Source organism: Marmota flaviventris, chromosome 15, assembly GCF_047511675.1.
Source record: "Marmota flaviventris isolate mMarFla1 chromosome 15, mMarFla1.hap1, whole genome shotgun sequence".
Classification (NCBI taxonomy): Eukaryota; Metazoa; Chordata; class Mammalia; order Rodentia; family Sciuridae; genus Marmota; species Marmota flaviventris.
In genome coordinates this window covers 1,346,492-1,374,371 of record NC_092512.1, presented here as the reverse complement: position 1 = coordinate 1,374,371, position 27,880 = coordinate 1,346,492, and the positions used below count along the sequence as shown (strand labels likewise).

Here is a 27,880-nt window from a genome sequence, read left to right as displayed (position 1 = left end):
GGCTGAGGCAGCTGGGGTGGGCTAGAAGAGTTTCGCCCCTTTCTGCAGCCAGTTTCCTCACCTACAGGGGGCTCCCCATTCCACAAGCCCCTCCTGGGAGCCCAGCTTCATCCCCTCTTCGGGGGAGTGGGTTTCTGAAAGCCCCCACCTCCCTCCATTGGCGGGACACCCTTGGGTCTGAAGCTCAGGGACCTCCACTCCATTTCCTGCCTCAGACTGACATTTGTTTTTGGATCTGCAGTTACAAGAAGTTACTGGGTGGGGACTCACCCCAGAGGGTCAATGTCCCCAGGGGAGGGTTGGGCCACCTCTGTCACAAACAACGCAGCACCCACCACCCCATCACCTGGGTCCGTGGCCAGCTGACATTCTGCTCCTGAGAGTTGTTTCGCTGGGCCCTGGGGTGGGGGGCGTAGCTGCCCGCCGGCCGTGGCGCTTCTGGTTACGATGGAGCAGCTGGCACTGGGTGCCCCGGGGACATGCACCCCTACGGGCAAAGTCTGGGCACAGCAGTGTGTGCTTCTTCTTGCACTGGGGGAGAAGGGACACAGCTGGGTGTGCTGCACGGACGCTGTGCATGGCACTGGGAGGCGTCCCTGCAGCTGCACGGTGCCCCCTGGGTCTCGGGCTGGAGGTGTCTCACCGGAAGGATGAGGTCACCAGGCCAAGTGGCTCGCCTGGGCCCCTGGACATGGCCTGAGGGACCGGCCATCCTGAGGACTCCCAGAGCCTGAGGCCAGGCCACTGTCCAGGGCTCTGCCTGTCTACCGCCCCCACTTGACAGCCTGTCCATCCTGGTGGGTGTGGAGAAAGCCCAGAGGAAGGCAGGTGGGGCTTGAGGCCCCAGGGGACCTTGCCAGGCAGGGTTCAGGCTGGAGCCTGGGCCATGGGGTGCGGCAGGTCGGCTAAGGCCGGGCAGCACTGGGTCAGGGCTGGGTTGGGCACTCGATCCACAGCACCTGTCGTGGGGCTAATTATACCCAGAGGAGAAGGGGCGCCAGCAGGCAGGTGCTCCAGGCAGCCACTGGGCCTCAGCTCTGTCACCAGGCCACAGGGAGGCGAGAAGCCTTGGTTGCACCCTACTGAGCGGCCCCAGGATGGGGACGGGCACTCAGGGCCTTCCTTCCTGGCCCCTCACTCCTACCTCCCACCTGAGTCCCAGGTTTTATTAGGGATAAGGTCTCCCCACTGTGTCCCCCCACCCTGCTGCAGCTGGCTCAGATAGGCACAACTTGGAGGAGGGAGCCACAGTCCACCTGGCCTGCAGCACCCCTACTGTGTCTCCCCTAGACTGGTGACAGGCCGCTCCACCTTGAACTTAGACCCCACAGAACCTAGAGAGCCCACAGAGTCCAACTCAACACCAGGCCAGGGCCCCAGCGCAGATCCCACCTTGAAGCTTCTCATCTCAGGCCCCACAGAACCAGCCTGGCCCTGCTTCCAGCGCCCAGGATTGAGGGCCTAATGGGGGACGGCGCGTGGAGCACGAGGGGCCGGCTGCAGTGAGCGGGCTGGCCAGGCAGACACCTTGCCCCTGCCCCATGCCCATCTTGCCCCGTGGCCACCTACCCCGCCACAGAGAGAGCAGGCTTGGGCAAGAGCTCCCAATTCACTCACTCATCCCCACAGAGTCAAGTCCCCTCTGCGCCGGGCCTGGCCAGTGACACAGGGCCCTGAAACCCAGTGCAGTGTGGCAGGCAGAGGAGAAGGGGACAGCACTGCCAGAGCCCAGGCAGGCAGGAAGAGGCCCACCGGCAGGACGCACATGAGCCCAGGCCCTGTGAGCAGAGGTGCTTGCCCGTGCTGGCCAGCAAGTGCCTTAGGGATGTCACCAGGGCTCCACAGCAGATGACAGAGGCGCAGGAGTGGACGGGGTGCTGGACAGAGTGGGTCCAGCTCCACAAGGTGGCTCTGGGCCCAAGACACAGCCTGTGTGGAGGCCAGACTTCGGAGTTTAGACTCAACAGAAAAACAAGAAGGTAAAATACCAAAATTGTATTTTTTTCCTTAGTTAGTTACACGTTGTGATGTGCTGTGCTTAATAAAGTATATCTCATCCATTGTTTTCCTTTTTTCACTTATTTATTTGGTGCTGGGGATGAACCCGGGGCCTTGCTCATGCTGGGCAAGCCCCTGCCATGGAGCTGCACCCTCCAGCTCAAACTACCCCTGTGGCTCACGTGTTGCCACCAGACGGTGCTGCTCTGAAGACAACCAGAACTCTAAGGTGGAGGGCCACCCGAGAGCCATGAGGGGAAGTCTAAGGAGGAAGAGCCCCTAGGAGCACCAGGGCAAGCACAGCCAGCTGAGCTCCGCCCCACCCCCCGCCCCCAGCTGGCAAGACCTGCAGTATGGAAACTGTCACTGAATAATTAATCCAGCTAGGAGTGCGGGGCCGATAACACTCAGCACCCAGTGGGGCAACCAGAGCCTGACACCTGGGTGCTGACGTTATAGGGAAGCAGCGGACCTGGGCAGAAATCAGACCCAGGCTGCACCAGGCTGCTCCTGGGAAACCCTGGTGGCCAGGGGCATGTCAGGTGAGACGAGAAGCGGGGAGCAGGAGGACAGACAGCAGGCCAGCACCTCGGGGGACAGACGGGCACATCCAGCTCCAGACAGACCAACAGGAAGAACACTCAAACCTGCGTCTTCTTACAACCATAGCAGAATCTCCATCAGTAGTTGAGAAGCAAAGAAAGCTATATCCCAGAGTTCTAACATACTTATGAGGCACATAATTCTGACCTTTCATAAACTGACCCATAGAATGGGAAAACAGAAAAAAAACTGTTTGCTTATGAGGCCAGAAAAGTCTTGAAACCAAAACCTGACCAGGACCATATGATAAAAGTCCACTTGGGGCAACCTTACAAAAAAGGGTGCCAGAGCACCCCGCCTCCCCAAGCCAGAGATGGTCTGTAACATATGGAGACACTGATCTCCCGGGATCGGGTGGAATGCAAGGCTGGTTCAACACCAGAAAGTCAGTGCACAAAAACAGAGTGACAAAAAGAAAAAGAAAAATCAATAAACAGAGATTAATAGTACCTTAACAGGCTCAAAGGGCAGAGTCATATGAACACCTCAGTAAATAGGAAAACAGCATTTAATAAAATTCAGCCTTGATTCAAAGTTGAAAAAAGGAACACTTAGCTAATTAGTGGTGGAAGGGGACTCCTCAGCATACTCTAGACAGCCTTCCATAAAGCATCACTGTCAATGAGAAAGGCCAGAAGCCCCATGGCCACCGATCCACATGTCCTGGATCCGAGCCAGTGCACCAGGCAAGAAAATGCATTTGGACTCAAAAGAATACGGGCTGTGGCTGTGGCTCAGTGGTAGAGCACTTGTCCAGCATGTGTGAGGTCCTGGGTTCGATCCTCAGCACCACATAGAAATAAATAAATAAATAAAGGTACTGTGTCCAACTACAACTGAAAAATAAATATTAAAAAAAGAAAAAGAAATAAGAAGCTGGGCATGGCAGCCCAGCTTGTAATCCCAGTTACTAAGGAGGCTGAGGCAGGAGGATCCCATGTTCAAGGTCAGCCTCTGCAACTTAGTGAGAACTTGCCTCAAAATAAAATAAAAAGGGATTGAGCTCAGTGACAGAGCACTCACCTAGCATCTGTGAAGCCCTATTCAACCGCCAGTACCAACCCCCCCACCCCCCCCACGAAACAACATGCCAGAGGTACACCTATCAGAAAACAAGAACTCTAGACATCCAAGAGAGGCCTGCACAGGGAGGATGGGTGCCACCCTCCTGTCCACAAGGCTCACTGTGGCGTAGGCAGCAGCAGCTATCACCACCTCTACCACAGGGTCCAGACGACGCCTGTTAGAACCCCAAAGGGGCCTTTCTGTGTTCTTGGTACTGGGGATTGAACCCCAGGGAACTGCACCAGACTTGTTATTTTTAGTTTGAGACAGGGTCTCAAAGTTGCCCAGGCTGGCCTTGAATTTGAGATCCTCCTGCCTCAGCCTTCCGAGTCACTGGGATTATAGGCGTGTGCTACATACTTGGCCAAAGTATTTTTTTTTAACTTAATAAAGCGGATTTAAAATATTCTTTTGCCTAGCATGCGTGAGACCCTGGGCTCAATCTCTAGCACTGGAAAAAAAAAAAAAAAAAAAGAGGTTAAAATACATGTTTGGAAGAATAAAAGGTAAGAACCATGAAAACCTCACTAAAGGAAATCAGTGAGGTGAAGGAACTTGCTTTATTATGAATTATTTTTAATTTTTTGCATTCCTGGGGATAGAACCCAGGGCCTTGCACATGCTAGTCAAGCACTCCACCACTGAGTCACGAAGCTCAGATAACTTAAGTGTGGTACTGGCTCAGGCACAGCCAGCCGTGAGGAGAAGGGAGCTGGAGGCACCCTGCACTCATGCAAGGGCTGGACTGGCAGGCTGCACGAGGACTGCTGGGAGCACGGCTGCCTGCAGCAGGGCACTGTGCCAAGTGCGGCTGGGCTCTGCCTCGCATCCCGGCCAAACCCAGTTCCAGAGGATTCCAAGTCCCAGCCCTGCCCTGGGGTGTGGCCCGGGACAGAGGCTTGCCTAGTGTAGAGAGGCCCTGGGTTCAATTGCCAGTATCTCAAAAAATAAGATCCTAGTCCTAAAGACAGAAGGCAATTTAGCATGCGTTGGTGTACAGAAGGTTTCCTTGTACCAGATACTAAGGGTGCAAACTGCAAAGGAAAAGACTGATAAAGCTACATCCATTAAAGTTAGGAACTTTTGTTCTTTAAATCATACCACAGAGAGACAAAAAACCACACCACACACTGGAAGAAGATGCGCGCCATGGTGTGGCTACAGAAACCGAGTACCCGTTTATACTTCAGTGACATCCCTATCTTACACTCGCAAACCTCCTGAAGATGCCCACCCCTCACCAGAAAGCCCCCAAGAGAGGTATGAGGGCTCCCGGGAAGAGGGCCGGCCTCACCTCAGGTCAGAAATGCAGACCAACAGGCACAACACTGGCCAGTGCTCTCAGTGGCCAGGAGGGAAGGAGGCTGGGCAACCCCGAGGGCGGCTGGAGGCAGGATCTGCTGTGCTGAGGGGCCTGGAGAGGCGCTGTGGCTGGCCCCTGGGTGCAGGCCTTGTACAGCCCCAGGCGTGGTACCTGAGCGTCAGGTCAGAGGCCTGCAAAGCCAAAGCCATGTTCAAGCAATTCACTAGTCACCCAGCTTCTTCACCCACCTCAGGATACTGAGGAAGGTCATCAGGGGCCTTCAAGGAAATCCCACAGTGGTGTCAGACTGTGTTCTGCCCCATGGAGCACATATCAGATAGCGAGGCCTTGCACATGGCGGGCAGAGGGGCCCTTCCTCACTGGCTGCCACTCTAGGCCAAGGCAAGCATGGGGGGTGGCTGTGCTGGCAGATGGCCTGCAGGGACCAGGTGGGTCTGCTCGGCATACTCATCTCTGGGTGACTGTGTCCACTGGCCTGTCCACAGCAACCCCCACACCAGAGAAGTCCAGGGCCACTGCCCCTCCACATCACCCAGTGCTTGACACAGGCCCTAAGCCACGGCCAGCACCATCTCCACGGATGAACTGTTGGTGGACCCTGTTCACAGTGGACACACCAGCCTCCTTCCCACTGTCCAAAGAAGATGTTCCAGACCCTCACCCCACTCTTGCTGGCCTGGCCAAGTCAAGGCCTCCCTCACCTGCTCCCTGGTTCACCCTGACCCGGGTGACTACACACCGTGCTGCACCCGGACAGAAATGGGCATCAGGGAGCAAGGAAACCCCGTGCAGCCTTGAGGGAGGCTGGCAGAGGCTGGCAGGGCTGTGTCCCCGCTGGCTCTGGAGTCTGGATGCTAGCTGGCTAGCTGTGGTCACGGAGGGTGTCATCAGGATGGGAGGCGGGAGCTCCCTGGAGGCTCTGCATGTTTTTGGAATCTAAAATGATTCCAAAGTAAATGTTCATTAAACACAATAAGTGACCATGAGCTTTGTGCTGCAGTGGGGCAGTACAAGTCACCAGAGGTACCCAGTGAGGCCAGAGTGGGCGGAAGGTGGGGCCTGGTGTCGTTGGGTGGGCCCTGTATTCATCCTAAGGCACTGAGGCCACAGGAGGAAGAAGCTCCACAGCAACGGGTCTGTGCCCAAGGATGGGCGCAGCAGATGGGGACAGCAGAGGATGAGGAGGATGTAGGGCTACAGGAGGGACCTGGTCTAGAAGCCATCAGTAGCCCCAAATGAGCGAGCGCGGGGAGGGGGGGGCGGGGCGGGGGAAGAAAACCCCAGGGAACCGCCCACTTCAGGACAGGGCTGAGAGGCCCCGGAGGGAGGAGCACAGGGCTGAGGCTGTGGGAGGGGTGTGCTCACCAGGGAGCAGCATGAGCTGGAGTGGGCAGGTCAGCTGGGACACAGCAGCTGGAAGGCAGTTGTGTGTGGCGAGAGGTCTGGGGAGGGCTTACGAGAAGGGCAGAAGAGGTGCGAGATCTGCCAGTGGGGGGAACAGGAGGCAGAGGTGGAGGCCAGAGCTCTGAGAGGGGCAGAGCCAGGTGTGGTCCCGGGGTGTGGTGGGCAGAGGAGACTGGGAGGTTAGCAGCAGCGAGGACCAGGGTGTGCAGTGTCCCTGGTCTGTGCCAAGACATCCCGCAGGCCAAGACAGCCATGCAGGCAAGACCACGGCAAGCGTGCAGAGACGTGTGGCTATAAGCAGAGCAGGGAAAGAGGGCCTCAGGAGGGGACAAAGATCCAGGCCTGTCCACAGGAAAGGGGACACATACAGGAGCCTGAGAGCTGATGGCGTGGAAAAATGTTCAAACAATAGTGAAGTTATCAGATATCATGGAGGACAGAAGTAGGAGGCATGACATTTTTCAAACTGAAAGAACTGTCAACCAAGAATCTTACATTTGGAGATATGCCCCCACCCCGAGGAATAAAGGGGAAATCAACACATTCTCAGATGAAAGAAAAGTTAAATAATTGGTCATCAGTTGATCTACCATGAAAAGTAAGGGTCAGGTGCAGGTGGTGGTAACAGAGGCTGAAGTGGGAAGATCACTGGAGCCCACCAATTAGAGGCTGACGCAGACAACTCAGCAAGACTCCATCTCCAGTTAAAAAAAAGGAAAAAAATGAATATAGAAGTCTTCTAAACAGAAAGATGATGGAGAAAAAAAGCCCTTGAACAGCAGGAAGGAATAAAGAAGAGGATAAACAAAAATACGGACAGACACAGTGGATTTTCTTTCTCAAGTTTCCTAAATCATGTTTGTGGTGGAAGTGAGAATTATAATAGTGTCTAGTGTGGTTCCAAATGTATGTGGAGAAAACACTTAGGACAACTACACATGGAGAAGGCTAAAGGGACATAACGCTTCCCACACTTGATTCAAACTGATAAAATGCCAATACCAGTAGGCTTTGATTAGTTATGAATATATAACACCTAGGAAAACCATTAAGAAAACTATATAAAGACATATACTAAAAATATTATAGATAAATCAAAATACAATTCTAAAAAGCAATCCACAGAAGGCAGGAACAAGACAAAACCAAGAAACCAAAAACCAGAAAGAACAAAACAACAACCAAACCAATGACAGACTTAAGCCTTGATAGATCAAAACTACACTAAGTGTAAATCGCATAAATACACTAATTAAAAGATAACAAGTGCATAGTGGATTTAATAATGTGACAACTATTTGCTGTCTATAAAAATGATTGGTTGGCATTTGCCAGTAAATAGTTGGAGTTGGAGAATACCATGCTAAGCGAAATAAGCCAATCCCACAAAACCAAAGGCCGAGTGTTTTCTCTAATGTGCAGATACTAACTCACAGTAAGGCGGGTGGGGACGGGCACTAGGGAAGAACAGCATTACCTTAGTTTAGGTAGAGGGAAGGGATGGGAGGGGATGGGAGGGGAAGTGGGGACAGGAGAGAGAGAATGAAACAGACATTATCACTGTATGTGTATATGTGACTGCTTGACCAATATGATTTTGCAACGTGTACACTCAGAAAAATGAGAAATTATATCCCATCTATGTATGATATATCAAAGTGCATGAATGCATCCTGCTGTCATGTATAACTAGTTAAAATTTAAAAAAAATTAAAAAAAAAGAATGGTTACTTCAAACATAATACATTGGTAAAGTGAAAATAAAAAGATGGAAAAAAGATGTATCACACAGACTTTTTCCAAAAAAATCAGGAGTGGTTGTATTAGTATCTGAGAAAGAAAACCCCAGGGCTGGGGCTGGGGCTAGGGCTGGGGCTCAGTGGCAGAGCACTTGCCTCGCAGGTGTGAGACCCTGGGTTTGATCCTCAGCAGCACATAAAACAAACAAACAAACAAACAAATAAAGATACTGTGTCCATCTACAACTTAAAAAAAAATTTTAAAAAGAAAGAAAGAAAACTTAAAAAAAAAAAAAAAAGGAACAACTTCAAATTAATTATCAAGATCCCATCTCAAGAAAGCTACAAGGGAAAAAGAGCAAAACAGATCCAAAGCAGTCAGAAACACAGTAAGAGCAGAAAGCAATGAAATCAAAAGAAAAAACAAATGGAAAAAAATCAGTGAAATGAAGAGCTGGTTCTTTGAAAAGATCAATGAAATTGACAAGTCTCTTGCAAAAAAACTTTAATGAAAACATTAAAGTCACCTCTTTCCAGTACCAGGAAAGAAACTTTTTTTTTTTTTTTTTTTTTTTTGGTGATGCTGGGGATTGAATTTTAGTTGGTAAAGGCAAGCACTTTACCAACTGAGCTATATATCCAGCCCTGAAACTGTGATCACTACAGACCTGAAAGACATCAAAACAATAACTGGGAAATAATTAAAAATTTTGATAATTTAGATGAAATGGACCAATTTATAGAAATACACAATCTATACCAAAACTGACTCAAGTAAGTCTGAATTAACCTTTATATAGTTAAAGAGATTCAATCAGTAATCAAGAACCTCCCAAGAATGAAAACCTGAGAGCAGAAGGCCTCATTGGTGAATGAGCACCAATTCTCCTCAAATTCTTCCCAAAAATTTAAGAGGAGGGAATATTTACTAACTCATTCTGCAAGGTCAGCATTATCCTCATATCAAAGCCAGAGAAAGACAGTATAAGAATACCACGGGCTAGATAGGGGAGAGGGATGGGAGGAGAAGGGAGAGTGGGGAGAGGGCAGGGGGTTAGCAGTGATGGTGGAATGTGATGGACATCATTATCCAAAGTACATGTATGAGGACATGAATTGGTGTGAACATACTTTATATACAACCAGAGGTATGAAAAATTGTGCTCTATGTGTGTAATATGAGTTGTAATGCATTTCGCTGTTATTTATTTTAAAAAATCAATTAAAAAAAACTGGTGCAAAATAGTAAAAAAAAAAAAAAAAAGAGAGAGAGAGAGAAAAGAGAAAAAGAAAACCACAGACCAATATCCTTCATGAATATTAATGAGAAAATCCTGAACAAAATAATTGTAAACCAAATTCTCCAGTATGTTAAAAGGATTATATGTCATGACTGCATGGGATCTGGTTTCAGAATGCAAGGATGGTTTGACATGCAAACATCGATATGTTGATTGTGACTGATTATGATTCAATGTGGTCAATGTCATTAACTGACCAACTTAATAGAATGAAGAAAAAGCCCCCCCTCAAGATCATCTCAATTGATGTATAAAATAAGGTTTGACAAAATTCCATACCCTTTGGTAATAAAAAAACACCCAACAAACTAGTGGTAGAAGGGGAAGTCCTCAGCATGATAAATGCCATACATGAAAAGCCCAGTGCTACCATCATATTCAGTGGCGAAACATGAACACTCTTCCAAGATGAAGAACAGGACAAGGGTGCCCACTGTCACCACTTCCACCTGACACAGTACTGGAAGTCCTAGCCACAGCAATTAGGCAGGGAAAAGTAAGAAAAGACTTTTGAATGAAACAGAGAATACAAAATCACCTCTGATTGCAGATGACATGATCATACATATGTGTGTGTGTGTGTGTGTGTGTATACATACGTATATACACACTCTAAAAATTTCAGGAAAATTGTTACCAATTCAACAAGAGGCAGGCGGACATGGAGAAAGTAAACCCTCATTCACTGCTGGTGGGATGGGAAAGGGTTCAGCCACACGGAATGTAACTGGCCTGGTTTCTCAATAAGCTAAACAGGATCCCCATATGGTCCAGCAACTCCACTCCTGGGTACACACCAAGGCTCGTGAAGGCAGATGGATGTGTGCCAATATCACTGTGGCATTATCACGGCAGCCCAAAGGTAGAACCACCGTGTGTGCACAGATGAGCAGAACCTGTGCACACACAGGATAGAATACCCTTGAGCCCTGAGACGGAGTGAAGCTGACACCCACCACCACGCGGATAGACCTTGAAGAGACGATGCCAGTGGAAGAAGTCAGGCATAAAAGGACAAACACGGTGTGATGCCATTCATGGGAAATGCCTTGGACAGGGTGCCAGGGGTTGTGGGTGAGAGGAAAGGAGAGTTACTGCTTAACATTTCACAGTGTTCCTGCTTGGAGTGATGAGAAAGTTCTGGAAACATCTGATAGCAGTGATGGCTGCACCACACTGTGCAGAGACCTTCCGCAGGCACGGGCTGCCTGCCCCACCTGCTCTCCTGTGCCAGCTGGCCAGCCCAGCATGATGGCCTCACTCAGCTGGCCACCAGGGCTGCCTCCCACACCTGGCGCCCCCAGAGCAGCTCCTGCCTCCTCCTGGCTCTGGGGGCGCTGCGGCACTGTCCTCAGCCTCTCATTCTGCAGAGTCCTGTGAGGAGCCGCGAGGACAATACCTCTGGGTCCCGCCCTGCCCCAGGCTCAGCTGGCTGTGGGGGGCATTGGTGCAGGCTTCAGCTTCACTGTGTGACCACAGGCCCCCAGGGCACTGGGGTGCTGGGAGCCTTTCTGTCTAAAGCTCTGCTTGGGAGTCAGCTGCCCCATGGGGGGCTCCACTGCCATGCCTGGCAGGCTCCTGCCTGTTGGAGGCGTGCAGTGGCAGGCATGCCCAGGGAGGCGCCCCCGCCAGCACAGCTGTTGCCCTGCCTCTCCTCTGCGGGCATGTGTGAGGGAGCCAGGGACCCCAGGCCCAGAACTCAGGGCTCCTCAACCTTCCATCTTGTCAGAAGCCTGGACCATGGCAGAAGACCTGAGACCAGGTTTCCTGATCAAAGCTCCCTTCTGTCCTGGTCTTCTCTGGGACCTCAGCCTCTGGACTGCTTTTCTAGAATCAACCAAAATATGCTCTTTGTCCTCTTGGTTAGAAATGGCACCTGACCCTCTCCCCTGCCCTCCATTCCTGAGTTCTCATCCTGCAACTTCAGGCCAGTGTGGTAAGTGGCCTCTGAAAGGTCCAGTATCGGGCAGCTGTGGTCTAGGAGCCTCGGTGTCCATCGATGGTAAGCATTCTCTATGCCCCCTCTTCCCTGGGCCCCTCTGGGGGCTGGGTGTGCCCCAAACACTGCCTCCTCAAACCTCCACCCGGGCAGCCTGGCTGAGCTGGGCTGAGAACCTGGGCTTCTTGTGACCCAGCTGCTGTAATGACCCACGATGAACATGAGCAGCCTAGAGCCGTGGCTGACCCAAGTGGGGCCTGCAGCCCAGGGCTGAGCTAGGCCACAGCGTGGTTCCCCCCCAGTGCCCTTGGGAGCAGAGGTGCGTGTCCCCCAAGCCCGTGAGCTGGAGCTGGACCCTGATGCCCCTGCCTCTCTGCCAGCTCCCAGCTCCTCTGGCTTTGGGGCAGGACTGGGTACGCAGCTGACTGTGTCTCCAGAGGCCCAGGGGCGTGGAACGATGGATGGCACCACTGCATCAGAACAGCAGGTACTCTGAGTGGCCCTTGGAGGAGCTGCCATGGCTATGAAAAAAAAATCCATGCCACTGAGTTGTCCACTAAAGATGGTGAAGATCGTAAACTTTGTTATATACATATTGCACCAAAAAAATTTTTTTTGGTGGTCTTAGAGATTGAACCCAGGGCCTCCCACATGCTAGGCAAGTGCTCTACCGCTGAGCTGCACCCCAGACTTTTTAAAAATTCATTTTGAGGCAGGGTCTTGCCAAGTCCCTGAGAGGCTGGCTTTGAACTTTTGATCTTCCTTTCTCAACCTTCTGAGTAGCTAGGATTACAGGTGTGAGCCACCACACGGGCTGTAGCACAGTTTTTAAAAAGTCAACAATGTTGCTAAATGCCATGGGGCAAGCCTGCAATCCCAGGAGGCTGAGGCAGAAGGATCGCAAGTTCAGACCCAGCCTCAGCAACTCAGTGAGACCCTAATAGAATATAAAAAAGGACTGGGGACACGGCTTGGTGGTTAAGCATCCCTGGGTTCAATCTCTAGTCAAAAAAAAAAAAAAAAGTTAACGGTGTGGGGGCCTGCAACCCAGCTCCACATTCGAGTGCTGCCTGTTGTGTCTGAGCCCTGGGCTCAGTCCTGAGCACTGTATATAGAAGCAGTAAGGAACACAGAACCCACCGAAACGGGTTTCTACACTTAAATGTGTGAATTACATGGTATGTAAATTCTGTCTCAAAAAAAAAGTACTTTATTATTCTTTTAGGGTCACCACAATCAGGGAGAAGTAGTTTGGGGAGAAGAGGAGCACTGAGTATGATCCCCGCTGACTTGCCAATTAACAACTAACTAACCCCAGTGAGCATGCAGGGGTGTGGCCCCTTTACCACAATGGCCTTCTAATTTACAAAAAGGAAACAGCCCTGGAGGGTGGCAGGACCTGTCACCACACTGCCTTGCTTGCCATGGCCAGTGAAGCCAGCAGAAGCAGAGGCAGAGGCTCTCGGAGAGCGTGGGTGGGGCAGGCCCTGCACAGACCCACAGCCTGCAAGCCAAGAATACCACGCCAGGTCGACACCACGCCAGGTCTACGCCCCACAGAAAAAATAAGGATTTTTGACTGAACAAAGGACACCTGGCGAGGGTGATGTGTGGCCATGGGACCACTGCATCAGAACAGCAGGTACTCTGAGTGGCCCTTGGAGGAGCTGATGTGACCTCTGCTTAGAGCAGAAGGGTAAGGGCGGGGTTCCAGGAGCACCAGAGTGGGCAGACTACGGGAGCTGAAGCCCAGCACTTGCCAGGCCATGGAGGTGGGTCTGGCCACTGGCAGGCATGGTGAAGCAGGCTGAGCAGAACACACACACACCCTGAGAAGGACAGCTGCCCACACGCACACCTGCATCCCCAGCTCTGCGCACGGGCTGGCGACAGGGCGCTCTGCCACATCCAACACCTGAACGCCCGTTTTAAACAAGCCCCAAAGGAACCAAGACTCTTGGGCAAGTGGCCATTCCAGAGCTGGAGCTTTCTGTGAGACCAGAAATGAGGGAAGAGCTCTAGACACTCCGGGGCTGCACGTGGGACAGGAGCCAGCAGCAAAGGCCTCGGGCAGCCAAACGGGAGCAACGGGAGCGATGAGTTAAAAGTGCATGCAGACACACAGAAGAATGGAGAGGCAGACAAGGGTGCTCTTCCACGCAGGGCACCGGCTCACAGAGTTTGTGGGAGGAAAGATGGAAAATGAATTCAGCGACCGGAAACATCAAGGGCTTCAAGATTCCCACATAATGTGCAAAACCAGGAGGAGACAGGCAGAGAGCCTCCTGGCCTCATATCTATCCAGCAGTCAAGGCTAGCCCCTGTGACTACTGCCAGGAGGCAAAGGGAACACAGCCCACACCTGCCACTCCCTGCTCTAGGCAGAGGTCATGTCAGACCCCCAGGGTGAGAGGCATGCAAGACAACTGGCCTGCATGACCAATCTGTCCTAAAGTCCAGGAGGGTGGGGACAGCTGGCCTGGGGCTGTCTGTCTGGAGGAAACTGACTTCTGAGCCTGGCCATGAGAAAGGGAAGGAGCATAGATTTACTCCCAGCCTGAATTATTCAGGAGAGAAGGGAGTGCACCTCTTTAACAAGCATGGCTTCACGAAGCAAGGTTAACAATTCCACTTGATTCAGTGGAATATCGCAAGCTCTCTGGGGCCCACTGAGGACTCGCACTCCAGGCGCAAGGTGACGACTCAGCATTTTTCCTATTATTTAGAGAATAAAATTAACCCTTCGAGGTCCAGGCTGCTGCCTCCCTGCTGCTGGATCTGGCCTGCTCAGCGCTTTCCCCTATGTAATCACAAGCTGCTATCCATCATGTGGCAGGACGCAGCCTGACGCGCAGAAACGTACACAGTAAGCACTTCCACTAATAGAAGCAGAACTTAAATATCGCTTTGATACTTTCATTTAAATTGGAATATTTTACAATAATTGTCTGTTGCCTCCATGGGTCCTGCCCCCCTACCTGGACCAGGGCCTGGAGGGTTTCCCTGCCCAGTGCCCAGGTGCCCATCAAGGTGACCCCCAGCTCCACGTTAGGGCCCATGTTGTGAGCAGGCAGTGCAGCAGCAGGAGTCGGGGCTGGCTCCAGGGACCCACTGTCTCAGGTCTTCCCTGGAAGCGGGTGTCAGACCTCTAGGGAGGCAGGGCAGGTGTTGGAGAGCTCCTATGTGGGTCCTCTCGAGTGCAGCCAGTGAGGGAGGTGCTCCTGTGCGTGCCACCTGGGCCTTTCCAGCTCTGGGGGGGGCGTGGCCCAGCACTCACACAACCCTGGTGCTTGGTGACCTCACCTTCATTGGGGGTCCTCCCTCCAATCTGCAGGCCCACCACAGGACCATGTTCCCAGGCTTTGCAGCTAGAAGGGGCAGGAGTGGGCCTTGCCATAAGGCCCCTGGGTTGTGCAACACAGATGCTCTCAGGGTGCCAGGGACTGAAGAGTTCTCTCTATGGCCCCTGGCCCAGGTCTTGTGGGAGGCTGGGGAAAAGGGTCCCAGTGGGTCAGGCCTGCAGGGACCTCTGGCCAGCCCCCTGAATCAGGAAGGATCCTAGTGAATGAGGGAAAGGCCCCGCTTGCTCGGCCAAGGAAGTTCCCCACTGGTGCTCAGCCACAGGCGAGACTGAGCTGCCCTGGCAGCCAGACAGGCAACTGTGAGGGGCTGGGACAAGGCAAGCCAGTCCCCTGAGAGCAGTTCACTAACTGCCCACCTGGCACTGCCCACCTACTTCCAGTAGGTCCAGCCTCAGCTCACCCTAGGCTCACCTGCCCCTCTGGACAACCCCTCGGCTCTGCCCAGCCCTTCCATCCCAGGCAATGTGGGTGTGGGCTACCAACACCTGCCACCCTAAGATGGCCACGGCTCCATACCTACCCACAGCTCTTCCAACCCTGACCTTCACCCCCCTTCACCCCACAGCAGTCTCTCAGGGGTTTTGCCTCCCCAGCCATTGCATCCCTGGCCCACCATGCAGTGGGGTGAACCCACTGTACACCCTGCTGCCCTGGGGGACCTGGGTACTCTGGCCTCACTTTCCCTCGGCTCACACTGCACAAGCCCCTGGCAAGTCACTGGGCCAGAGTTGCCTGTGAGGGAGACGTAAGGTCAGGGCTGTGGGAGGCTGCCCATGCCTGCCTGCGGGCCTCACCTTGGCACCCAGCGGGCAGTAACCTTTGAGGAAGTCGCTGCAGACCTCGGCCTTCCGAGACACGTAAACGTGGCTATAGGGGCAGTCACTGTTGCTGCAGATCCCCTTCAGAAAGTAGGAGCACACAGGCATCTGCGGGAGGGAGGGCAGACGGTGAGGGCCAGCGACCCACGCCCTAGCAACCACAGCCGCTCTACAGGCAGCAGCACAAGGACGCAGAGGCCCTGTCCAGGGTCCCACTGTGGCCCCCACAGGGGTGAAGTGGATGCATCCTGCTGGGCAAGGGAGCTGCTTGCTCACAGTCAGACCCCCCTTCCTAGGTGACCCAGAAGCACATCTACCCTCACTCTGTCAGCCTGAGGGGTCTTGGGGCAGGTATACTATCCCCCAAATCCCTCAATGTCCAGGGCAAGACGGCAGTCTGGACTTCCAGCCACTAACCATGGCCCAGATGCCCGGGAGTCACAGCCCACGGGGCCAGTGTTCACACAGGAGAGCCTTAGGGCCAGGCATCAAGCTGGAGATTCTCTAGCCACCTGACATGTGTCTTGGAGCAGGCTTGGTCTGGCCCTGACCACAGGGTGGCACTGAAGCCTGGCAACAGGAGGGGCTCAGGGGAGATCTGAGGGCCCAGTATAGGCAGCATGGATGCCCCTGGCAGGCTGCACAGAGGTTCATGAGCCCAGCCTGACTTTCCCTCTTCCTTCCCCAGCACAGAGCCGCAGCCCCACTGACCTCTGGCCGGGGCTGCTGCTTGTTATCACCATCTGGGTTGGGAGAGGTAAGAAATGCAGTCCACCCCTCTCCCAGGGGGCAAAACTGAGGCCTTCGTGAACAGGAGCTGGGTGGGGTCACCCAGGGAAGGAAGCAGGGCATGTTTCTAAAACTTCCGGGAGACTCCCTGCTCCCCTTGTGGGCCAGACACCAGCTCCTTCCTGGGACATCTGGGGGAGTGCAGTGGTGTCACTTGCCCTGGTCCAGTATGGAGCCCACCCGAAGGCCTCAGCAGGACTTCCCTGGGACCCCCTCCTGAGGCCCTGGGTCAGACCCCCCACTCTCACCCCCAGGGAGTCACCTCCTTGCCCACGCTGAGAGTCCTGGCTTGCCCAAGGTGCTCAGCACCGAGGCCAGCGGTGGGCTGGGAGCCCTCCATGGTTCTGGGGCACCCGGAAGCTGTAAAATGTCACTTTTCTAGGGTGAAATATAAGGTAGGGGCAGGAACCTGTCTGAGGGCCAAGAAGGGAAGAAAAGGCCTGGGCAGCAGCCCTGGAGCTAAGGGGGAAGGAGGGAGAAATCAAAGAAACAAAGGGTGATTTACTGAGCAAGAGTTTATTTTTAATTGTCTTTTAACTGCAGCCGCAGAGGGGAGAGGGGCTGGGGGCCCTGTTTGGGGCTGGTGGTGGTGCGGCTGCAGACAATTCCCTTAATGTGGTTTTTGATATAGAGCCCAAATTAGCTCTAATAAAAAGGGATAATAAAGCCAACTCTTACACCAAACGGAGCTCCTCCTGGCTGTCAGAGCGGGGCCGTTACCAAGAGGAAACTGCGTTCTCATTTCAATTAACCTTGTTTGCACCCTACCACGTCCACACAAATAACAATAACATTAATTCAGGGCGCTGGTGCGGGCCCACACATTAGACAGTGTGGAGTGTGCACCGGCTTTGGAGCTGGCGCTTAATGAACCCGAAACTCGACGTGAATTTCCAAATTGCTCACGACAGAGTTTCGAAGCGCGATTAGGGAGAAAAATGCTGATTCTCTCCAAGCTCCTCAAGGGGAAAAGCTGTCGGAGCAGCAGTGGGCCTTGCCCACACGCCTCCTTCAGCTGCAGCCCCACACCCAGCCCTTCCCCACACCCATGGCCAGGCTGGGTTCCCAGGGCCTGTGGGCAGGCCTCGGCATGGGGCAAGGCCCCCTGGCCTCCTGCCCCAGGCTCTGGGAGCTTTAGCCAGCATGAATCACAGACCTCAGCACTCTCAATCCCCCAGGTAGGGGACCCTCCCTGGCTTGAATAAGTCTATGGAGTCATGCAGGCCAGAACACCCGAACCCTTCCAGCCGTGGCCGCCCTATAGGTGGTCCCTTCCCAGTTCCCTGTGGCGGCTCTCCTGTCCCCACCTCTGCCTAGGGGAACCTGCAGCCTCCAGGAGAACTCTCAAAATGCCCACTACTAGCCAAATCCAGGCCTGAGGAGGCAGGTGAGGTCTTGGTCCTGTACTCCAGGGGCACGCACAGGGCCACCTTCTCCTGTGCATGAGGCGGTGATGGAGAGAAGCCTGGCATCACTGGGGGGCCTACACATCTGGCAAGGCTGGGTGCTGGAGGGACAGGGAAGACCGACCCCTATGTGTGGTGCGTGGGACCCCCCCAAAGTCCCCAGTTAGCTACTTCAGCTAAAAGGCAGCCATGGCACCGCCCACACATGGGGATGAAAGGCCCACAGGGGCAGGGCTGCTGGCCAAAGCTCAGGGGACAAGCAATAGCACTTACCTTCTCTTTGGACACATGGTGGGAAAAGGGACAGGTCCCATCTGTCTTCTTGCAGGTTCCCCGGACAAACCTGTGGTAGCACAGGACAGGGGAGTTGGAGGAGGCTGCCAGGGATGGAGGCAAGACCCCACACAGACTCCCTCACCCGGGGCGAAGCCAGCTGGGCACCTGGTGCACACGGCCACCTTCTCAGGGTCGTGGATGTAGGGGCAGCGCTCGCCATGGTTGCACCTGCCAAAACGGTTGTAGTACATGCAGTACTCCTTCCTCTTCTCTCTCTTCTGCCTCGCCTGGCGGATGATGGCCAAGCTGCGCTGGATCGCTCGGCTGTGGACAGCGAGAGGTTCATGAGCCCAAGGATGAGCAGTGAGCCCCACCTGCCCAGCCCCCGGGGGACGCACCTGGCATGGGAGCGGCTACAGCTGCTGGTAGGATCCATCCGGCCTGTAGCAGGGAGAGGAGAGGGTCCCATCAGGCCGCAGCCCAGCCCAGCCCATCCTCTTTCCACAGTTCCACCTGGCCAACGCCCCCCCAGGGCCCTCAGCCCTGGGCTCCAGCACGGCTGCCTCCTGCACAAGGCTGCCCACAGCCCCGCCCTCTAGGGACACAGCGTCATGGTTGGGGCCAGGCAGGGCTCCTGTTGGTGCCCTCAGAGCTGGCATGCCAGGCAGCCCCCTTCAGGGGACTGGACTGCTCAGGGATAAGTGAGTGGCCTGCAGCCAGCTGGGTTTCCCAAGCCACATCTGAGGCTGGATGGGCTGTCCCACCAGCTGGTTTCCGCCCACCTACAAGCCCACCCTGGCAGCCAGGCGTCTCATGGGGCAGGTCCTCAGGCCGAGGCCCTTTCCAGGCTTTGACACTGGTGGGGGTACCTCCTCCTGGCGGAGCCCCAGAGTAGGACCGGGAGGGGTTTGCTTAGACAAGGCAGTGAATGTGGACCACATGTGGCCTGGCTTTGGAAATGCAGATGGTTTGGTGGGAGCCTCACACTCAGGGGTCTGGCCCAGGTGCAAGTGTGGCTTATCACTTGCAATTTTGGAGGTACCTTTCCAGATAGTCCCTAAAATCCCAAGCATGAAGATGAGACTGAAGATCAGATCGGCTTAGCTTTTCTGAGATCATTAATATGGTGTGAGGATAGCAGTGACATGAATTGGGGTCCCCTTAGAATTAAAGGGACCAATGTGGGGGACAGCGGTCAGTGAGGAAGGGGGCCTGCAAAAGGAGGGGCCTGCCTTTTAAAGGCACAGGCCAGTCCCAGGATTGCGGGGAGGCCCAGGCAGGGCAGGGCCTACTCAGACTGTTTCCCTGGGTTCCTCAAATACGCACATGACCCTTCCCAGACCAGATCCCATTTCCTACAGGGCAGCTGCTGAAATGAATACGGTGCTAAGAGGCAGAAGTGACATCATGCAGAAATTCTGAGGGCCTGAGGTGATGACAAAACCATCTGGGGTTTTTAAAAGGGATGTTCCAGGGTGCCTAGACTCACTCAGCTAGTCGCTGCTCTCACGGCAGACTGCCAGTGCAGGTCTGGGGGACGATGCTTCAGAGCTCCCCTCCCCCAGGGCATCTGTGAGCCCATCTCCAGTGTGGCCCCTCTCTCCAGGTTCTGGCATGACCCATGGCCTCTCCAAACCTCAACTCCTTCACACCCCACTGGCTGGACCTCAGACCCTCCTTCCTTGGCATCCAGGAGTTAGTGGCTCAGCCCTTGGAGTTCCCTGGGCCATGTTGGGTGGTGCTGTCACACCCTGGCCCTCCAGAGACAACGGGAGCAAGTCAAGCACAGACGGTGCCCACCAGGCGAAGGCTGCCTGCTGCTCTGAGTTGCAGAGACCCTGAGGGAAGACTTGGCACTGCACTGCTGGAGCTCTGTGGCCCCTCAGACCAGTGGGTCTCCTACCCTCAGCCTCAGCATCCCCAAGTTCAGAAAGGGCATCTCCAGGGTTAAGCGGCAAGATCCCCAGTGGGAGGGAGGAGTTCTGCTGCAGGGTGGCCCAAGCCCGGACAGCTGGGTGAGTGGGGCTGGAAATGATGCCTGGGGGGAGGGGGATGAGGGCACAAGGAGGGATGAGGGGACGGGGGTGGGGATCAACAAAGACAAAGGGGTGTGGGGGTGGGGTGGGGTGGGGATGCCCAGGGTGGCCTACGTTCCCAGCTGGGGACACCTGTCCATAGGGTGGCAGTGGATGCCTGTCCAGGTGGCACAGACGCACCCTTGCACCTGCCAGCCTTCACAGTGAATGACGTGCAATTTGATAGCCTGTCAGTGAGCTCTTGTTTCCTGGGCTGTTACCCAGGCTGCTGGTGACACTGGCGCCATCTGCTCCCAGTCAGGGACACGGTGGTGTCACGTGCTGCCTGTCAGGACCTGAGGGGAGCAGTTTTTCCCTCTTTCCACTTTCTGCTCTTAAAAGCACGCCAGTGTGGGGCTCATAGTGGGAGTTTTGACAAGAACGGGAGGCACCTTTCCAAATGCTGCACAGTGTTAAAAATGCACATAAAGCAGAAGTAGCTTAAAACAGGCAACGGGAGGTGCAGGAAACTCAGGCGAGCCCCGACCTCGGGAGCGCGAGGTGCTGCCTCTGCTGCACATTCTAGAGAACTTCACTTTCCTGGTGTTTCCCAAAATAGACACTGGCTCCCTCCAGCACCACCCATGCCTGGTGCCCCCATCTGCTTCCTGCCTCCTGCCCATGGGCCCTCCAAGGGAACCACTGGGCACCAGGTCCTCAGTACCCCTGGCTCTCACTAGCCCTGCACAGCCTGGGGAGCACAGGGACGAGCTCACATGCCATCCCCAGGCCCACTGCCAGGCTGGCCTGTCCATTCCCAGGAAGTCAGAGGAGGAGCTACCCAAGCCGGGGCCTGCTCAGCTGAGAGCACCTGCAGGCCTGGGAAGAAGACCAAAACAGCAGAGGGCGCCCCAGGGACAGGCAGCAAGGGGCAGGGCCTCAGTGACCCAGCAGCTTTTGACTCTAGGGGCAGCAGTTGGCAGGGCCTCCCTCATGTGCCCTTCTATGACCTCGTGGCACCTAGGAGGAGTGAGAAGGGCACAGATGAGGAGCCACAGAAAGCCCACTTGCCCAGAACACGCGACAGGTAGTCAGCAACCAGGTGGGGACCACAACCTGCTTCTGCCTCACTTGACCCACAGGTCTGGGAGCTCAGAACAATCCCAGGGCCAGCCCTGCCTCCAGCGTGAGCCGAGCCTGAGCCCAGCAGCTCTACCGACAGACCTGGCACTTGTACCCACTGCAGAGACGGCCAGGCTCTTGGTGGCCCCAGTATAAACCAGTCAGCTGAGGATACAGGTTCCAGGCCAAAGTATGTGGGAAGGAGTCTAAGGGTTGTGCCCTTTGGGTGGAAGGTGGGCCTGGGAGGGAGGGGATTAGCTAAAGCAACCCAGGGCAACCAGGAGCAGATGCTGACTATTCTTGTGGACCCAAAAGGGCAGCTGAGAGGGGAGAAGGAATCCCTCTCCCTCCAAGGAGGGCTACACTTTCTTGTTGAAGTCAAAGTTTCGCTGACACCAGGGGAGGAAATTTATTTCTTTAATTATAATTCATCTAAGTGGGCCAGTCAGCAGCAGCCCACAGCTGGGGACCATCCACCTTCCTCCTCACAGTGAAGTGGGGGCCATGCAGGGGTCCAAGCAGCTGGAGCTGCCCCGTTCGCCCGCTACTTCCCTGTCTACTACCTCCTTGGAAGGGTGTGGCTTTGTCAGGCCGCCTCTGCCCGTTTGCCCCACACCCCTTCCCAGGAGGGAAGGCCAAGCCCAGGACTGCCCCCAGTGGCTGCCAAGGCTGGTCTGCAGGACATGAACAATCACAGCCCTGCTTGGTGGAAGGCCATGACCCCCAACCCCACCACCTGCAGCCTGCAGGGAGGAGGCCCTGGGACCCGCCCTGCTCTCTCCTGATGCTCCCTCATACAGCTGGGCTCCACAGTGGCAGGCTCTGGGTGGCTGCCAGGACAGAAGAGTGCCAAGCCAGAGCGGAGGCCAGTGGGCAAGGGTGCCCGGGACAGACTGTCCACGGCCTGGTGATGTCAGGAGCTCTGTGGCCACCAGGGCTCTACCATGTGTGTAAGTGGGAAGGTGGATTCTGCGAGCTCAGCGCTTGGCCCGGGGGTCCTGGGAGCAGGAGGCAGCTTCCCAGTGAGCAGTGACAGCCCAGCCCCCCCTCCCAAGCTCCAGCAGCTTCAGGGCAGCAGCCTGGCTTCAGTAAAGGACACCACTCCCCTGCTGGCCTTCAGATCTCTCCCAGCCATCTTCTGTGGCCATGAGGGGATGTGAGGAGTCAGGACAGTGGGTACAGCCCCACCCCACAGTCATACCCAGTGCAGCACATGTGGGCAGCAGGACCCAGCCACAGGATGGTGCTGGGGCCTGAGGTCAGGACCCTGAGGAGAGTCCAGAGGAACCACTGAGCCCTGGTGTGAATGTTCTGGTCCGGCAATGGCTACACAGCAGGGTCCGGGCACAGAGACTGCAGCAGGGCCAGAAATGCTGCTGCCAGTAGGCAGTGGTCACTCCTTCAGCAGGCATGGCTCTGGGGTCAGAAGTGACCAGAGTGGGCACTCAGGGTGATGAGAGGACCTGTACCCCAACCCAAGGCAGCATCCCCTTGGTGGTCAGAAGACCTGGTCACTGAACACTGGAAGAGTGAGGCAGAGGGGAGACCATAGGTGCGGACAGAAGAGAACTGGCCCAGGGGCAGAGCAGAGCCAAGCCCTCTGGAGAATTTACCTGGCTCTTCCCAGCCCAAGTGCCACTGTCAGGAACCACCTCCCCAGTACATCCTGGCTAGAAAACCGGCAGCTTGGAAGCCCCTGGGCCCTGGAGACAGGACCTGGGAACACAGTCGGGTGGGAGCAGCCAGGGGGGCCAGCTTCTGGGAGGAAGGCTCCCTTATATCTGCCTTGCCCGCTGCAGATGATGCCTCGGGCACCCCACTACCTCCTGGGATGAGCCTCTTCTTCCCCCAGCCCCTCTGGTGGGTAGGTGGGGCTGTTGGGTCCCAAGGCTGGCCTATAATCCTTTTTTTGATGGACGAGGAGGTACAACTGAAACCAAAACATTCCTCTAGCTAATTTATGCAATGATCATGTCCAGAGCACTTCCTTTCTCGTGCCCGTCTCCTGGGCAGGGAGGTTTGGACCTGTGACAGTTGGCAAAGAGGCATGAGGCCCCAGGTGCTCGCCCGCCCAGGCGTGCTCCCTACACCTGGCTTATCTCCTGTCCATGAGCAAAGCTCACGGAAAACCAGAGGCTGCTCGGCCAAGCGAAGAGGCAGGCGCTGGCCTTCCCAGGGGATGGCAGGGCTGCAGGCCTCCCGGCGCCCTCCCTGCCATGCTGTCCCATTGGCCTACCCAGGCTGGCACATATACAAGAGGAGAGCTCGTCCAGCTGGGCTGTGCTCCCCTGGGGAGCACCGTGAGCTCCAGGCCTGAGGGAGGCGGCTGGAGCCGGTCGAGGCCTTCACAGACAAGCTGGCCTGCAGTACCCCATCACATGCTCCCCAGTGCCCAAGATGGCCCTGCTGCCCCCATCACCTGGCCGGCTGGAGGTCTTAGACAGCTTGTTGGCAGACACCTTGTACATCACTCCTCCAATGCAGCGGTAGCCTTTGCCCCACCGAGGGGACCCAGGTGGGGCTTTCCCGCCCCCGGTCACAGTAGGACGCAGGCGGTTCAGCACCAGGGACCTGCAGAGACAGCAAAATGCCCATCAGATGGGACCCAGGAAGGCTTGGAGCTTTGGTGGTTAATGCCAAGGTCAGGGAGGCCAGGCCAGCCTAGAGCACTTGCTGCTTGGGACAACCTGCAGTCAGGGCAGTCCTGGGCCAGGAGTCCAGCCACCAGGCCTCTGTCCCCTGCCCCTTTGCAGGGGTGCTTTTGTGGCAGCAGGGAATTCTGACAAGAAGTAACAGAAGGTGGTGTTGCCCAACCTGGCTGGGAACCTGGGGGTCCCCTCGGGGCGATGGGGAAGGCCCTTCCCTTGGACACAGTTAGCCTGGGCTGGCCCCCAAACTTCAGGGAGGACAGTTGCCAGGGTACTGACATCATCTTTTTTTTTTTTTTTTTTTTTTTGTACCAGGGATTGAACCCAGGGGCACTCGACCACTGAGCCTCGTCCCCAGCCCTATGTTGTATTTTATTTAGAGACTGGGTCTCGCTGAGTTGCTTAGCACCTCGTTTTTGCTGAGGCTGGCTTTGAACTCGCAATACTCTTGCCTCAGTCTCCCAAGCCACTGGGATTACAGGAGTGCGCCACCTCGCCTGGCGGTACCTACATCTTGATGGGATGCAGGGAATGGCCTGGTCACTTGTCACCTGTAGAGGGCATCACTGAAGTCTCTGCCAAGGCTGGTGGCCCCCTTTCTCAGACCTGCCCCAGAGGTAGGAGTGCCACTTGTCCTTCCCTTCCTTGTCCCTCTCCCTGAGAGAGCCCTGCACCAGGGCCTGTGGGGCAGCTGGCAGACCCAATCAGGTCAGCCATCTGGGGAAAGAGTTCCCTGGAGGCCACGGGCTCAAGAGTCCCGGAGCAGCCACAGGATGAGCGGAGCGCAGGCCAGGAGGAGAGATGTGGGCTAGAAGGACCTCCAGTCCCAGTGGCCGCCCTACTCCCTTCCTAGCCCCATCCTGCCAGACGCCCCGCATTCCCCAAGGGAAACCAGAGCGCAGACCAAGATGGGGACAGGCTGTGATGACGCCACTCTGAGAGAAGGCTTCTGCAGCTGCCCACCAGCCCAGCAGCCTCTGCCCAGCTGTGACAGGAGCAGGCTCTCCCCGAGGAGAGGACTCAGTGCCCAGCAGCCAGGTGAGCCCAGGGGCCTGGCACAGAGACCAGTTGACTCAGGAAGCATTTCAAAAGTGAGGTGTTTCCACAAATGAAGCCTAGATTCTATATGTGTTCAGGCTCTGCTTGGGACACAACATGACCATCGACTGGTTATGTGGCACCCTGTGGCAAGTCTGGGCCATGGGCACAGTTGTATTTTTTTTTTTTTTTAACCACTGAGCTACATCCCCAGCCCCCGCTTTTTTGAGACATAGTCTAAGTTGCTGAGGGCCTCGCTAAGTTGCTAAGGCTGGCCTCAAACTTTCTATCCGGGCACAGCTATCTATCAACAGAGTCCAAGGCAGCCTTCACATCAGCTCAGGGAGCAGTCAAGGGGACAGCTCAAGTAGGAGGGAAGGTCAGTCAACCCAGGAATGTGCAGGGCTATGCCCTTCCCACCGGCCCTCACTGTCCTGCAGCCCACAGCCCAGTTCCTGAGGGAAGCAAGCTATGAAAAATGCTCCCCGTGGGGAGTGCCCGGTTCTGCAGTTGTAGGAGACCCTTCCCCAGTCATCCAGGCCAAGGAGGAGTGATCTCAGACTGGGGCTGCTGAGGAACAGCAGGTGGGTCTCACTTGCTTGGCTGGACAGGTGAGTTGTAGATGGCCTGGTCACAGCACTCGCACACAGCTCACCCTGCCACCCATGGGAAGCCACTCAGAAATGTGGGTGCTGAGGGGTGCAGCAGCCCTGTTCTCAGACTACTGCTGTCCCCTGAGCTCAGCACCACTGTCTCTGTGGACCTTGGTCTCCCAATCTGCAAGCTGGGGTAACTCTCACTAGCTGGTGGCCTCTGTGGCCCCATTAGAGAGATAATGTGAGCGAAGTGAGCGCGCACTCTGGGGACCAAAGCTGCAGTGTAAGTACAAACAGGCAGGCAGGCCGCGGAAGGCACTTGACCCAGTTTCCCTTAATTAAAATTCAAGTTTACGAACACTGGTCTTAGAGGGAAGGAGTCCAGCCACAGGGCACCCATCACACGTTCCTGTGGTTCCCCCAGGGTTCTGTCTGGGCAGGAGAGAAGCACCTGCTGGACCCCTGTGCCCTTCCAGGGCAGGGTAAAGTGGGCCAGACCCTAAGCTCCAGGTTCCCATCAGACTCGGAACCCCATGGCACCGGCCCTATACCCTGGCCTTGCACTAGGGACTGAGTCACGAGGAGTGGCGGCCATGACACGAGAGGTCTTCTCCCATACCAGAGCCCTGCTGGTTCTGGAGGCTCAAAGGTGGGTGCCACATGAGTGATGTCCATCTTGATCCCAAATCCTGAGTCCAAAACTGAGCTCAGGGGTCTGGCAGGCCCCTAGGACTGCCCTGGCCCCCACTACCCAGAATCCCTAACTGTCTCACTGCCCAGAGTCCCTAGGTATACCATTTTCCCCCCTCCCCACCAGGCCAGTCACATCTCTGCCTCTTGGGCCCTGACCTGGGATCCAGGCAGGTCCTGCCCTCACAACAACCCTTCCAATCACCCCCTTCTCCCAAGCATGGCTGTTTGTCCCTGGCCACCAGAAAACATGAGGGACAGGAGGCAGCCAGACCTGTGCCCAACCGCTATCCAAGGCCCAGCCCTGTGAGAATTCATCTGTAGAAATGTGTCCCAACTGAGGACCCCGCCAGGCCTCTCTCCAGAGGTGTCCTGGGGCAGGTACTGAACCTGTTCTCCACCTGCCCCTCCCTAAGGGCAGCTGCATAGGCAGAGCCCGGCACTAAGAGCAATGTGACGAAGCCACAGGGTCCCTGCCCCACCAGCAGGACAGGGAGGGGTTTCCCCAGTAACATGAGTCTCTGCCCATGAGGCCTACAGAGGGCCCACCTTGAGGAAGCCAGGAGCCAGCGAGGGGCCTGGGCCAGGTGGCGGTAGGTGGAGGATCAACTTTGTAGAGGACAGCTTTCCACCCTCTGTCCAGAGCCAAGTTCTTGGTCATTCCATATGCTTATTCTTAAAGACAATCATGAGGAACCCATCCGTCCCCCTCTGTTCCCTCCTTAAATCCACTCCCTGGATTTTGAATGTAGCTACAGGACATCTGTGGACCCATGTGGGCAGACCAGAGGGGTGGCAATCCCCAGCCGAGGATCAACATGCCTGTGGACCCACGTATGGGAGCAGCAGTGGAGCTGAGGCCTCCAGGGGATGGGGACAGGGCTGCCCACTGCTCGGCTCTCCCAGAAGCCCAGGAGCCTTGCACGGAGCACTCGCACTTAGGAAGCTGATGTGGGCAGCCCCTGGGGAGGCCTGAGGTCAGGAAGGGCTGCATGGGCTCGCCCTCTGCCCCTTCCCACACCTCTCCATCAGCCCTACTGGCTTTTGAGTCTGCAAGGCAGGGTGCGGGGCGGGGCCTTGTAGCTTTTCACTGCCATGGGTGTCACAGCACTCCAGTAAATTGTCACCCTAATGGAGAGGACAGCCTTTAGAAACGAACTGTACAGAGAAGAGGGGATAGAATTAATGAGATAATAGCGGGGCCAAGGACCCTGCGAGCGCCTGCCCTCACGGCACCGCTCTGTAATTCCTTTTCTGCAACGGAGCCGCAGATCTAAAGGCTTCTCCCATCCGTCCGGCAGGCCCATGCCGCCAGGAAATTTCATTAACGCTGGAAAATAGGAAAGGTATTAAGCGTGGATAATGAAGGCCAGGGAGGGAACAGTGCCTTAAGATAGTCTTCTTCCTCGCCTTTGTAATGGGAGGCATGAACTTTCCCTTCAAATCCATTTCTAATCCATTTGAAATACTACAGCAAATTATCTTTCCTTCAGCCCGAAAGCGGCCAGCCAATTTACTCCGAATAGAAGTGACAATGCCCCAGGATTTATCACCATAACCTTGACTACACCGGGGTGAGGCTGGGCCTCCCCTCTCCCCCTGGGGGGGCACAAAGGACGGACAGGGTGGGGGGAGATAACATTTCAGATGAAAAGTGGTGGTGGGGGGAGAAAGACACACAGGCACACACGCCACAAAACTAGGTCTGCAGAAAGATTGCGTCCACTCCTCAGAAGCACTGGCAACT

The 27,880-nt window shown here is 55.3% G+C and overlaps 1 protein-coding gene across 1 annotated transcript in view; it reads right to left on the bottom strand.

The window, feature by feature from the left end:
- The window catches only part of Zc3h3 (zinc finger CCCH-type containing 3), an 83,758-nt gene that overhangs the window by 2,719 nt on the left and 53,159 nt on the right, over positions 1-27,880 (bottom strand). Inside the window, exons 5-10 of the mRNA XM_027948372.3 lie at positions 23,581-23,732; positions 18,423-18,465; positions 18,190-18,348; positions 18,022-18,091; positions 15,530-15,661; positions 347-531 (exon numbers count right to left, since the gene is read on the bottom strand). Coding sequence (XP_027804173.2) covers positions 347-531; positions 15,530-15,661; positions 18,022-18,091; positions 18,190-18,348; positions 18,423-18,465; positions 23,581-23,732 — 741 coding nt within the window. The remainder of the gene's footprint in view (positions 1-346; positions 532-15,529; positions 15,662-18,021; positions 18,092-18,189; positions 18,349-18,422; positions 18,466-23,580; positions 23,733-27,880) is intronic.